The sequence below is a fragment of the Acinonyx jubatus genome, chromosome E3 (assembly GCF_027475565.1).
Source record: "Acinonyx jubatus isolate Ajub_Pintada_27869175 chromosome E3, VMU_Ajub_asm_v1.0, whole genome shotgun sequence".
NCBI classification, from domain to species: Eukaryota; Metazoa; Chordata; class Mammalia; order Carnivora; family Felidae; genus Acinonyx; species Acinonyx jubatus.
Genome location: NC_069398.1, coordinates 30,779,872 through 30,794,019, shown reverse-complemented (window position 1 = coordinate 30,794,019; position 14,148 = coordinate 30,779,872). Strand labels below are relative to the sequence as shown.

The following is a 14,148-nucleotide window of genomic DNA, read 5'->3' as shown; positions in this document are numbered from 1 at the left end:
CGTACCCCGCACACACCCTGGCCAACCTGCACGCGTGCACGCGGGCACCAAAACCCCACCGGGATACTCAGAGCAGCCCTGATGGGCCAGCCTCAACATCTATCAACAGGAGAAGGGACAACAGCCTTCTATCCAGTGGATCCACGCAGTGATGGAGCGCCACAGGACAGCCCGCTGTGTGGTTCGGTTCCTCTGAGGGCCAGACCAGATGCGCCGTCACGGGGTCCGAAGTCGGGGCCGTCTGGACTGGGAAGGGGCAGCGCCGTGTGTGTGTGTGTGGGGGGGGGGGGGGTGGGCTTCTGGGGGGCTGATAATCTAGGTCTTGCTCTGGTGCTGGTTATATGTAGCTGCTTTGTGAAAAGTCCTGCACTTTCCTGTATTTGGCATTCTTGAATGTCTGCTTTTAGAAAAACAGGACATTTTCAGAAAGGTTTCTCCTCTCTTTAACATACTTCCACTAAGCCCACTCCTGTGTTCCCTTTCCTGCCAGTGAAGGGCACCCCCAGGCCGTGTGGCGCTGCCCTCATTCAGTCTGTTAGGAAGGCTCATGTTGTGCTCAGAAGCGTCTGCGGAACCGTCCCTCCAAGCTGACCACACGACCCCGTCCCTTGCGCTGGCCAGTGCCCCAAGCCCGTCTGTCCATCCTGCCTGCTGCCTCCAAAAGCTCCAACTGAACCTGTCCCTCCACAGCCTCCCTGAGGCTGAGTCATGGGGTTCGGGTCTTCTGGTCTCTGCGTTCCCCAATCTGTCTTTCCCTCTTCCAAACAGCAAAGTCTCTAGAGGCCTTTCTTGGTCCTGCGTCCCTGGACTGGACTGGTCTTGATACGCCTCCTGCTGCCCCAGGGCCCCTCTGCACAGGCTGCAGGTCGTGAGCCACATTCTCCGCACGCACGGTGCAGGGCACGTAGCACATGCTAGAGCAGGTCTGTGGAGCTGAGCTCCCCAGGGTCCTGCAGCCCCCCGGCAGAAAAACTCCTTCTACAATGTGGGCCTTGCTGTGAGTCAGCAGTACGTATCCCGCACTTTTCTACAGACTTCACAAAGGCCGGCACGTATGGCCTCAGAGGCACAGCCGGTTGCATGTTCTGTGTCCCCTTCTGGCAAGCAGCATGGTGCTGGTCTGGAGTGTACTCAACACGACAGGAGGTGATCAAGTGACAAAACCAGGCACCACGAGGGGCTAGGCATGTCATTATGAGCGCGGAAAAGGTTATCCGTGAGACAGGGCAGTGAAGGCCTTGGGCCTGGTCAGCAAGATAACCCATAACCAGCTTATTTTGACCCAGCAGGAACAGGCAGAGTAGGGCAGATCTTGTGATTCCCCCAAAAAACAACACCCAAGTCCACCTTGAGTGGGCACTTGCTGCCACGTGGTGTCCATCCATCTTCCCCTTCCCACTAGCCAGGCTTCTGCTTGGGTGTCCACCACATGCCCACGTACCTGAAGGCAACTACTTGGTCCCGGCTTATGGGCGGTCCAGGTCAGCATAAGACCACCCCACACAGTCATCCTCCTGGTGGTAGGCAGACACTCAGATGAGACAGGGACTTCTGTGGCCCAGTGAGAATGCTGAGGGGGGTGACCTCTGCTCTCTGCCCACTGGTGATACGGAGCCCATGTTCCCAGAAGACAGGGTGACTGATGAGAGAGCCCTGAGGGAGGCCTTGCTATACCAACCCTCTCTGGGCTGCTGTTTCCATCAGATAGTTCCTTCCTCTCTGAAGCTGCTGGAAGTCAGCTCTTACCTGCAACACGGGCAGCCCTGATGCTGGTTTTAATTTTTGATGTCTGTTTATTTTTGAGAGAGATACAGTGCATGAGCAGAGGAGGGGTAGAGAGAGAGGGAGACACAGAATCTGAAGCAGGCTCCAGGCTCTGAGCTGGCAGCATAGAGTCAGACGCGGGGCTCAAACTCCTGAGCCATGAGATCATGACCTGAGCCGAAGTCGCACAGTCAAATGACTGAGTCTCCCAGGCATTCCATCCTGATGCTTGTTTTAGATGTTAACAGCTAATGCCAATCCTCAACGTGGGCTAGACTGATTTCACGAATCACAACCTCTGAACTAGTTCAACCCCTTTATTCCTAAAATGGGGACACTGAAGGCCAGACAGGGAAGAGTCAACTACCCTGGGGAACCAAGGTGTCCCCTGTGGAGAGGAGAAGCAAAAAAACAAAAAACAAAACAAACCAAAAAGGCCACACTCCGGGCCCTCCCTCAGACACACTTGTGGCTTGCACAGAGCAGTGAATGCTGAGTTTGAGAAGCAAATGTATGTGGAGGAGAACTTAGTTTTCAACAGCTCTTTCAAGCCTGGTTCTCTGATTATTTAACAGCCCTGTGCAACAACAGAACGTGGCCATCAGACCCTCCAGCTTCAGTCCCAAGGACCACTCCCCCAAGCCCTCCAGGGAGAAGTTGGTGTCTCAGAACATCATAGGGTAGCTACAGAACTGTGGGGCTGGTGGGCCCAGGAACATTGTATGGTAGGCAGCTCCCAGGATTGGGTGTTTAGTATACTTAATTAAGCCTAAGAATCCTGGTGTTTTAAGACTACATGTAACTGACAATAACAGTTGTACATAAAAATTAAGTATAAAAGTATTAAGATGCTTTGCCAGCTGCCATGGATCCCAGCATCTGGCTGAGACAGAACATACCTTTCCCCAACATCATCAGCTGGTTTAAAAATTTTAGTTTAGGAAAAATAAATTATCAGCCTGGCTGGGCGTAAAAACTTTTGAGATACAAAATCCCAGGACCGCATACCAGGCAGGCCTGAGTCATGCTACATGCTTCTCCACCATCATGTTTCTAGATCGGGCTTTTAAATGGAACACTGTTCTATTTTTGTATGATCTATACCTGATTGTCCAAAACGGTAGCCACTGCCTGCATGACCCAGTCCTGGGACATTTCTGTCCAATCCTCTAACTGTTATGAGTCACTGATCAGCCCTGCCTATGCCCTGACACTGGAGGATTAGATCCTGTGCCTCCTGCTGCTCTGGCAAGAGGCTACCGAGCCGAGGCGGCCGGTTCCAATGCCAGGAGCTTCCAGGGCTCCTGAGATCACTTCTGGGGAGCAGAACCAGTTCTCGTGTGCCTCCCCGCAGCAGGCCCGCAGGTTTCAGTTATGTTCGTGGAACTCCTGATCTGACTTGCCAGTGACGAAACGCAGTCGCTTGGCTAACAGAAAGGGGTCAGCAGAGGAGCACGTGAGGGTGTCCGTCGTTGGAGGTGTGGGGTTTTTTCTTTGGCAGTTTGCATAGAGTCTTGAAATAGGACTTCAAAACGTCAGTGACAGAAATGGAATATCAATCATTTAATCTCACTGTGCGACTGGGAAGCACTGTGTACGTATTTTGGGGTCATTACTCTCTGGTCTTACAGATAAGGAAAACTGAGTTTCCTGAAGAGGGTGATGGGGGAGAGCGCCCCTGAAGTCGTGGCCAGCAGTGTCTTGTTCAGGGAGGCCCTCTGACTTTGTGGGCGTTGATTTTTAAAAACCAGTTAGGGGGCGCCTGGGTGGCTCAGTCGGTTAAGCGTCCGACTTCAGCTCAGGTCATGATCTCGCGGTTCGTGAGTTCGAGCCCCGCGTTGGGCTCTGGGCTGATGGCTCAGAGCCGGGAGCTTACTTCCGATTCTGTGTCTCCCTCTCTCTCTGCCCCTACCCTGTTCATGCTCTGTCTCTCTCTGTCCCAAAAATAAACAAACATTAAAAAAAAAAAATTTAAAAACCAGTTAGTATTTTCTTGTGACCTTTATGAACTGGTGTTCTCCATTACCCTCCACACCACAAAACCGAAGCAGCTATCATCGTTACCTGCCAGTACCTCGGGAAGAGCGTAGAGGGGACAGTGGGACCTGTCAGAACCATTTCTCAATCTGAAGGACTCTGAGTCCTTCGCTCTGTGTCTCCCCCTCTCCTCCATCTCCCAAGGCCCCACAGTCCACCCCACGGTCTGGGAGCTTAGAGAGCTGGGCTGGCAGCCTTCCTGTAGCACACCAGCCCAGGCAGCAGCACGGGGCTCGTCTGGCACTCATAAATGCCTGGTCCGAGAAAGTGTTCTGATCCTACTGTGTGCGGGTGCTGGGGAGGGAGGGTAAAATATCCAGTCGGGGTGCCTGGGTGGTTCAGCCAGTTGAGCATCTGAGTCTCGATTTTGGCTCAGGCCATGATCTCAGTCTGTGAGTTCAAGCCCCTCATAGGGCTCTGCACTAACAGGGCAGAATCTGGTTGGGATTCTCTCTCCACCCTTCTCTCTCTGCCCCTCCCCTGCTCATGCTCTCTCTCAAAAAAAATAAATAAATAAAACCAAAAAATTGAAAAAACAGATTTGCCTATATTTTTCTCAAGGAGATCTACTGAAGTGCTAACAGCAGTCATCCTGTAGGTGAAGTTACGGATAGTTTCTAACAGAACAAAAGTTCTTTGGTTATTTTTATAAGTAGCAAATTGTGTTACTTTAAAAAGAGGTATTTTGGGGGCACCTGGGTCAGTTAAGCATCCAACTCCTGATTTTGGCTTAGGTTATGATCTCACAGTCATGGGATTGCATCCCCCATCGGGCTCCATGCTGAACATGAGCCTGCTTAAGATTCTCTCTCCCTCTCCCCTGTGTGTACTCTAAATAAATAAATAATAAAGAAGTATTTTAAATAAGGTATAATGATTAGGTATTTTAACTTGGACTTTGCTCTTTAACTTAGGTCCACAGCTGTGATGGCCCAGTAGAGTTACAGGAAATCTCATTTCAGCAAGTGTTTATCTAGCAAATGGCAGCATTTGGGGAATGAATGAATGAATGAATGAATGAATGAATGAATAAATAAATAAATAAATGTATATATTTCTTTTATGTATAATATAGTTGAAATAGTTGTTTTCATTTATGTATAATAGATATTATACATATATATTGTATACAATACATATATGTATGTGTATATATGTGTATATATATGTACAGTATATATGTGCATTATATATACATATATATATTGTATATATAATGTAATATGTGAATATATACATATAAATATATATATAATACATAAATGAAAACTATTTCAATAGGGATAAATGTTACTAAATCGAGAGCATCCTTATTTCTGTCTCAAGAGTGGGGTAATTTATCAATTTATTTGTAGTAGAATCTGAGATAAAATTTTCACCATAAAGCCATATCTATGTTAAATATAGTAGAGCATGAAATATATATACACAGATGAAAACATTTTTATCAAAAGTGAGAAGAAGGGTCTCTCAAATTGTACTTTGTCCTTTTTTCTTTTTTTTTTTTTTTTAAAGAAAGAGAGCTGAAATGCATGAGGAGCAGAGAGAGAATCCCACACAGGCTCTGTGCTGACAGCACAGAGCCTGAAGTGGGGCTTGAGTTCACCTGTGTACTCTGTACTTTAAAAATCCATAAGTAACTTTGTCTTTAAGGAATAAAAATACATAATACCCTGATTATTTTACATTATTCAGAATGTTTTTCTAGTAGTTCACATGTATAACTTAATTATAGGTAAGAATGTTTTTTTTTTTTTTTAATGTTGGCATTTCAAAGATCTGGAACTGAGAATTACATAAATTATCAAAAAAACTCCTGGGGCCCTGGGTGGCTCAGTTAGTTGAACGTCTGGACTTAGGCTCAGGTCATGATCCTGTGGTTTGTGAGTTCAAGCCTCATGTCGAGCCCTGTGCTGATAGCTCGGAGCCTGGAGCCTGCTTCGGATTGTTTTTTCCTCTCTCTTTGCCTCTCCCCTGCTCATGCTCTCTTTCAAAAATAAACATTGGAAAAAAAAAAAAAGCTCCAACATACATTAACGTGAGCAAACCAGAACTGCTTCCAAAGTGAAGACAGGACGATGGTTTCTCCAAGCAGGCCACAGTGGTCACTAGCTCCGTCAGTTCTTACCTCTTAAATAACTTGTCATCCCTTCCCATCTCCACTGAACGCGACTCCCACCGCCCTCATTCCCTGGACAACTGCACCGCCTCCTGCCCGTCACCAGGCCCCAGTGCACACCCTGAGGGCCATCAGCAGATGCCTGCCGTGCAGGAGGACACAGGAAGGACGACGCACGGCCCAGACATCCTGGCTCGGTGTGCTTTTCTCCCAGCCTGTCCCTCCCACCGCCTGTCTGGCTGTGGCCCCGGACCGCATGTAGCCACCACGGTTCCCACAATGCACATCTGGAAGGCTTTGTTTGGTCAGAGCTCTTCCTTTAGAACTTGGCTCAAATGCTTGCGACCAAGAAGCCACCCCTGGTGCTTGCCAGGAGCCCGAGCCCTCCCTCCCCTCCCCCCCACGTCACATCTTTGCCCCCCACACTTTCACATGGCTCCACTGATCACTGGACTCCACTCCTAGGCTGCTCTTCTTCCTGTTTGTTTCCCAAGGGCTAGCACAGGGCCTGGACCATGAATGGTAAGTTTGTCAATCAATGCTCAATGGATGAATTCCAACGTGAAGGCCTCACCGTGATCCCTTCTACACTGTACATCTTCACACACCATTTAACTGTCTTTAAAAAAGAAGTATGGTTGGTCACAGTTGTCTGATGCCACGGAAACATTAGTTACCAAAGTTATGCGACCTCACTACAGGTATTGACTCCTTTGCCTGTTGGAAGTACTAAACATGCCTTTTTTATGGAATGTTTCAGTTATTAATTGGGGCATGTGGGTGCTCAGTCGGTTAAGCACCTGACTTTGGCTCAGGTCATGAACTCAGGTTTGTGAGTTCGAGTCCCACATTGGGTGAGTTCGAACCCTGCTTCCAGTGAGCACTGTTTCTCTCTCTCTCTGCCCCTTGTGGGATTCTCTCTCTCTCCCTCCCTCACTTGCTCCCTCTCCCTCTCTCTCTTTCAAAAAAAAAAAAAAAAAAGAGTTCATCGGCATTCATTATTCTGACACTTGCAAAGTGAATGATAACTAAAAGCACCACTGGAACCCATACAAAGAAAGCATTTTCGTTAAGATATTTGGGGCTTCTAAATGTTATATGAGGGACAGCTAGCTGGGTGGCTCAGTGGGTTAAATCTGACTCTTGATTTCAACTAGGTCATGATCTCACAGTTAGTGGGATTGAGCCCTGCAGCCCTGCTTGGGATTCTCTCTCTGCCCCTTTCCCCGCTCTCTTTCTAATATAAAAGCATTTTTAAAAAATGTTACATGAAACCAAACATTAATGGCTGCTAAGATGAAACACTAGAAAAATGTCTTCTGGCTTACAAGACAGAAATAGGGGGCCTGACTGTAGTATCAGGGTGATGCTGGCCTCAGAATGAATTAGGAAATGTTTCCTCCTGTTCAATTTTTGGGAAGATGTTTGAGAAGGATGGTATTAGCTATTCTTTATTATGTTGGGCAGGAGAAAACAGGATTTTTCATTGTATCCAATTCAGCGTAATAACAACTGCATCAGTACTTTTGTCATAAAGCTTTACTGACACAGTAACAATACTGAAAGTTTTCTAAAACCGAGACTGTGTTGGCTAAAATGTCAGTGTTTTTGCTTATAATTTCAGTGTTAACTATGATTTTGGGGCAAGGTTCTTTTATCTTAAAAGACATTACGTAGCCTTAAAGTAATGGAGCGAGGAGGTTATTATCAAAGCTGCTGATACCACAAAAGGAGAGATAACTAGACATGTGTCCCCCTGGATGGACTAGCCACCACCACCACCGATGAAACGCTCTAACAAAACAGGCAAAGAAACAAAACAATAATACCGAATCTGATCAAGGCCGAGAATCCAGGAGAAAGGGGAATGCAGTAAAGGACACCACGGGATTGCATTCAGCAAAATTGAGCCTGGGGACACCCTCCAGGACAATAATCTGGTTCTTCCAGGTAAATTACAAGGAAAAAGATATGAAGAGACTCGTAGGTACAAACACTCATCATGAGGCTTGGTGACCAATTACAGTGTATGCAGCTGGTCTGGATCCCGATTCAAACTATACTGTAAAATTTTTAATAAGACAATCAGAACTTTGATGATTGAGGAATGATGATTGATGACATTGAGGAATTACTGTCAATTTTTAAAGATATGATAATTGGTATTGTGGTTGTGTAAAAATGAAAGGTATTCTATTTAAAGATAAAATTTTTAGGGGCGCCTGGGTGGCTCAGTCGGCTGAGCGCCCGGCTTTGGCTCAGGTCATGATCTCGCGGTTCGTGAGTTCGACCCCGCGTCGGGCTCTGTACTGGCAGCTCGGAGCCTAGAGCCTGCTTCGGACTCTGTGTCTCCCTCTCTCTCTGCCCCCCACCCTCCCCGCTCATGCTCACTCGCGCGCGCGTGCTCTCTGTCAAAAATAAACATTAAAAAAATTAGAAAATAAATAAAATGTATTATATTTAAGGCATTTAAATGTGAAATGACACGAAGTCTGGGATTAACACTGAAATGACGGAGTGGCTGGGGGCAAGGTAAAAAAGACTGGTAAATGACCTGGTAATTGTGAAAGCTGGGGGTGAGAGGATCAGGTCATTAGATATCTGACTCTTTCCACTTTTGTATATGTTTGAATTTTTCCCTAAGAAAAAGCTGAACATCAAAAACAGGAGAAGGCAATACAGACAGGTCACACCAGGACAGCATACCTTGGTATTCCTGGATCCTGAGTTTTGTGACATGCACTTGTAAGGTTTGTTTCCCCCGGTAAAAGGAATTGTATGCTTTTCAAAATGTCTTAAAGTCATTTCCAAACGCTGTGAATATTGCTTTAAAATGTACGAGGGCCTTTAATAAAACAGCATTTGATATCTTTGTCCTTCCAAGCGATTTCTTTTCCACGACAACAGAATGGAAAAGCTCCATTTCCAAAAGCTGTGTGTCATTCTTCTGAAAATAATTTTTGAGTTAGGTGTTCGGAGTAACTTGGAATGATAAAGGTGCAAACGATTACCATACAGTATGCTTCTCTGAGAGGAGCCAGACACAGACATTTTTGAATGAAATTGCAAAACCTTGCACTTCCTGGATCAGAACACGCCACTGCAGCTTATGAGGAAGTAGGCATGTTTCAAAACACCCGAAGGCTCGCACACTGAAACACAGGGCACATTTGTTAAGAGTGCCCATCCCATGTAATCCAGAGACTGCGCCCAGGCACCATTCACAGCTGAACAGAGGCCGCCAGGGGTGCTGACGGCTGGGGCAGGGCTGTGGCTGGGGCAGGGCTGCTTCACACACCCCATGAGAAGCAGGGAGATGCCTCAGCGTGCACTACTGAAAGGACCACACAATAACTGGAAGATAAAAATCACAGTAGCCCAGAATCACTGCACCCAAATGCCCGTGGACCACCCACAGTGCCCGGGGTCATTTCCAGGTGGAAGCTGGCAGCCCCCAGGAGTCCAGCCCACACTCTGGCCCTCACCTCCCCGGCTCCTTCCCACTGCAACCATGCAGCCTCACGGAGGTCCGGACGCCACCTGCCCCCTCCTTTCCCACCCTCCGGTACCGTCTGTCCGTGGCCATGCCTGGATTCCATGGTCTGGAACACCACAGCCCCACCCCTGCAAACACCTGGTACTCTCTGCTCCTCCTCCAGCCCCACCACCTGGTAACCCTCCAACACTTAATTACTTCTTGCCTGAGCTGCGCAGCGGCATGTTGCTGGACAAACGACCATACCTCCTGGCTTTGTCTGAGATCATGACCCCAAATTGTAAACAGGCATCAGCATACTGCGACTACCTTTCTGGAGCACAGGCACCTTCTCACTCCTCAAAATGCCTGTGTCACAGATTCTCTTTCTTGAGACTTGCTCGCTCTGCCCCCATCGGCTAATGATCTCACTTCCCTGGCTGACAGAGTGGATGTCCTCAGTTGGGCACTCCCTGTGTGTCCCTTTTCCTGGCCCCGCCACCGAATCTGCCAGGTGTGCTCTTCTGGCCTTCCAGGCCACTGTCCTTTTCTCTATCCTGCCCCTCCTTTGTGATATAGTCTGTCCTGAGACAAAACTGACAACACACACCCCTTTCTCAATTCTCTGCCATCCTGGAATCATGGCCTCGTTCTCTGAGCATATCAAGTACGTGCCCTCCTCTGCTCCTGTGTCTGGGAATCTCTCCCCTTGAACCCTGCATGATGGGCTCCTCGCCATTCAGGTCTCAGCTTCGACATTGCCTCCTTGGGGGTGCGGATACGGTCACGTGCTGCCCAGATCCCACTCAGGACCCAGAGACTGGTACTGGGCTGCAGGGGGTGCTGCCCTCGGTCATCCAGGCTCTTCAGGAAATCGCCCTGGCTAAAGCCCTCACGCCCTAGATGTTCTCGCAGTCCTGCTTCTCCCCTGCCCGATGCTGCGCCCTCTCTCACAGGGGCGCACCCTCGGGATCCCTCATAAGTGCCTGCACGCAAACCTGGGACATCCATCTGAGCTGTCACCCCTTCCCCTCTATCCCTTCACCTTGCTGTGATTGTCTGCATGGCCTCCATCACCGCCCACTTCCTCTCAGTAGAATGTAGGTTCCAGCAGAGCCAGGAATTGGTGTCGCTCATCTCTGGACCTCGAGAGCCCACACCAGGGACCGGGGCTTGGCAGACACAGCTGCCCAAGGAATGAGGGGGCTCTGGGCACCCATGGCCCCTCCGGTCTTTCTTATAGGGTTGTTTAGGATTCTAGAGAACGTACATGAAGCAGTGTTTCCCCAGCACATGGTGCACACTAAACACCTTCTGAAGGCACTGAGATATAGTTACCATTCTTAACCTGAAGTCTCCCTTCAGGGAACAGTATGAAAATTGAAGGAAATGCAGAAAAAGGTGAAGTGACTGGCGGACTGGAGCCAGGACCAAAGGTGAGGAGAAGAGTAAAACCTGATACCATCTGATAAACTGCATTTACAGATAAAATACAAACAGAAGAGGGACCGAGTTTAGGAAGCTGAGCAGCAGTGTGACAGAGAAGAGAACCCAGAAGAGACGGACACCCGGCCTGCTCCCAGCCCGCCCCACGGTCGCAACCTTCGTCCCTGTGGGAACGACAGCCCACACCCCCCACCGCCATTCAGGAGTTGGGTCACAGCGGGTCACGATGGAGTTCCACTCACAGGAGAGGTGCTTTCTGGTTTGGACACCGGTGCTTTAAAGGTAGAAATACTTTTGGAAATGTCTGCTCTCTTATCTGCAGCCGCTTCCAGGGACAGACATTGCAAGTAATCTGGCGGGGGGATGACCACGCTGCTTTTCTCGGATAAGTTCACGGTGCTGATGCTTCTCACTGGCGCTGGGCTAACAACCAACAGGCAGAGAATGTGCATTACATAAGATCCCACCATCTGAACCCCGAACATCCTGAACATCCTATGGCCAGAACTGCAACAGATTAACAACCACACAGGGTGTGGGGAGGAGAGGACACATAATAGACCTCTATGTAAAAAGTACTGTCATGTTTTCACTGGTTTATAAATGTGCACTCAAAAGAAAACTAGCTTAATTCAGGGCTGGCTCTTGATTAATTTAAGGAGATCAATAAGAAAAGGAAGACTAAAAAGTGTTGAGTACTTCAGATTAAAACAAAACAAAAAGAACCTCAGCATTTTGACATCGTAAACACGATACCTAGTTTCATTCCTTGGCCCAGTGGCTGTTGAGCTACATGGCCAGGGATGAGGATACAGAGACGACACTGACCAGAACTTGGGGGCATCAACTGTGGTGCTCAAAGGCGCGCCGGGACAGCTAGATGGGATGCAGGGCTTCCCTGAGGCGGGAACCACTGAGGATGTGCCAGTTTAGGGTAAAGATGAGGGTAGTCTGGAGGGGTCACTTCTGAGGACCCCACGGGGCAGCTGACTACAACTGTGCAACACACACGCAAGTTTCACAGCCAGGTGTGGGAAAGACCTTCCTGGATTTTAGCCTTGGCTCCACCTTTCTGTGCCTCGGTTTCCTCAATTTTAAAGCGGCGACCTACCTCATAAGGCTGTTCTGAGAATTAAATGAGCTACTCAGTGTAAGGCATGTTGGCACTTCCTAAGTGGCAATGACCATCATGGTCGCCTTGGATTTAGTAACCAGTTGGGGAGGGGGGCGGTGTGGTGGGTGGTTCCAGAGGGCTGACGGGGTGAGGAGCAGATTCTGGGGGCATGCCCTCACAGCAGAAGCCACAAGGGAAACAGCCGCGGGTAACAATCCCCCTTTCGTACTCTCCTACACCATCGGAGGTTTCCCTGTGGGGCTGGCTCCATATGCAGACGGCATTCTGATATGGCCGAGAACATGCGGTCAAAGGTGAGTTTGTGGTCACTGGGAAATGGGAGCCACAGTCAGGTCCTACCTTGGTGTGGGCACACTCATGGCCTCCTTTGCATCTTCTTCCAGCAACTTCGTGTAAGATGCCGGGAACCAACCCCTCCTACAGGTGAGTGTGAGAAAAAAACCTGATCGTGGGGTCAGCAGCAGACAAGTGGACAATAAAGACACGACGGGGGACTTGGGGCAGCTCCAGAGCAGACCAATTCCTTTTCACCATGTCACATGATGTGTATTTTATACACAGCATTTATTTTATTTGGATTCTCTTCTTGGCTTTTTTTCCACATTTATTTAATAGGTAAATAATCTACACAGAAACCAACTTAACCACCTTACAGTAAAGCCTATGCACCTACTTGTTGAAATGAGGACATTAGCCTTTAAACTATTTGTGGGCTAAATCTTAACAAAATCTATCTAATGTGGATATTATCCTTGAGAAATCCAAAGTCACATTAAAAAAAAGGAAGAGAAAGAGTATTTAAAGTACTTTCTGAGGTGACTTCATATGATCTATTCAAGAATCAAACTCATCTGCAGATGCACAGACATATAGAAAATGGCCCGGAACAGAGTATAACTCCGATGAACTAAACTAGAACCGTAACTAAACTAGGAACTTAACTGTGGTAAAAATACTACAGTGACCACAAGGACTCTGCTGCTCAACGGAGATAAAGCAGTTCCCTGAAGCAGCGGGCGGTCCTGACTCCCACGCGGGCAGCATCTACCCCAAGACTTACGCTTTAGTGGTGTCGTGCTCCCCATAAAGCCATCCGTCTTTCTCCTCGGGGACGAGCAGCGTGAGGACATCTCCCTGGGCGAAGCTGAGCAAGCTCTGGTTCGTGCCTGCGGTGTGTGGGAAGATGGTTTTCACCTTCTGCTTCTTCATCATGTTCAGTCCAGTTGCGACAGAAACCGATCGCTGTAAACTGGGATCATCTGAAGAATCTGTTAAAACTGAGCACGGCAGCGACTGCTTTTCAAAGAGCGATAACACGGCAAGTTCACAACAGCAAACCCCAGAAAGCCACCCACTCCTGTCTGCCAGCGATCCTTCCACTTCAGCTCCACAGGCCACATCTCCGAGCCCTAGTCTTCGCCTGGACCCACGGACGGATGGGCGGGGAACAGCGAGGAGCGGAAGCAGAACTGCGGCCTGAGGCCCCTCACCAAGGACGACCCTTGAGGCTAAACGCTCTTCCCACGCAGAGAGGACACACAGAGGCCAAGCCTCACCCGTGCTCCGAGGTAATCAGAGGCCAGCTGATGCATCACCAGAGGGTCTGATGCCTTCCTCGCCCTCCTCTCCCAACATGAATCCCAAGGCAGGGCGGGATCTACTCAAACCCCACTGGCCACGCTCTGGGCTGCAAGGAACAAGAGGAGACTGGCAACGCAGCTGTTCTCGCCGTGCTCACTTACTGAACCCTCCTTAATCAGTGCCGTCCACGCTTTTGATGCTTCGAAACTTCTGAGGGAAGGACTAGTTATCATCCACAGTGACTCAATGGGATCACAGCTAGCATGTGGCCTAGCTGGGCACCAGATGTGGGTGGCCTGACCCCACAGCCCAGACTTTGTACATTTCTGTCTCCCTTGGAGCGTGGGCTGATACTTCCCACTCCAAAGAAACAAAATAGCCATTCTGAAAATCTCCTCTCCCGTTTCACCCAGGACAGGGCTGCAAACGCTGCAGTCTGTGGCTCTCTCTAGCCCATGGCTTGAAGGCCATGACTTTCATGAGGGAGCCTGTGAGACACCTATCACAGAGAGAGGGGCCTCTGGTGTCAAAAACTCTGCAGAGAGCAGAGCCTAACCAAAGCTGCCTGAAATGTCTGCAAACAGTAACTGG

The 14,148-nt window shown here is 48.8% G+C and overlaps 1 protein-coding gene across 2 annotated transcripts in view; it reads right to left on the bottom strand.

Annotated features, from left to right (window-relative positions):
* BAIAP2L1 (BAR/IMD domain containing adaptor protein 2 like 1) overlaps positions 1-14,148 on the bottom strand; it is a 93,745-nt gene that overhangs the window by 4,509 nt on the left and 75,088 nt on the right. For both annotated transcript variants that reach the window (XM_053213319.1, XM_053213318.1), the window contains exons 10-12: positions 13,037-13,253; positions 12,316-12,393; positions 11,084-11,264 (exon numbers count right to left, since the gene is read on the bottom strand). In XM_053213319.1, the coding sequence (XP_053069294.1) occupies positions 11,084-11,264; positions 12,316-12,393; positions 13,037-13,253 (476 nt within the window). The remainder of the gene's footprint in view (positions 1-11,083; positions 11,265-12,315; positions 12,394-13,036; positions 13,254-14,148) is intronic.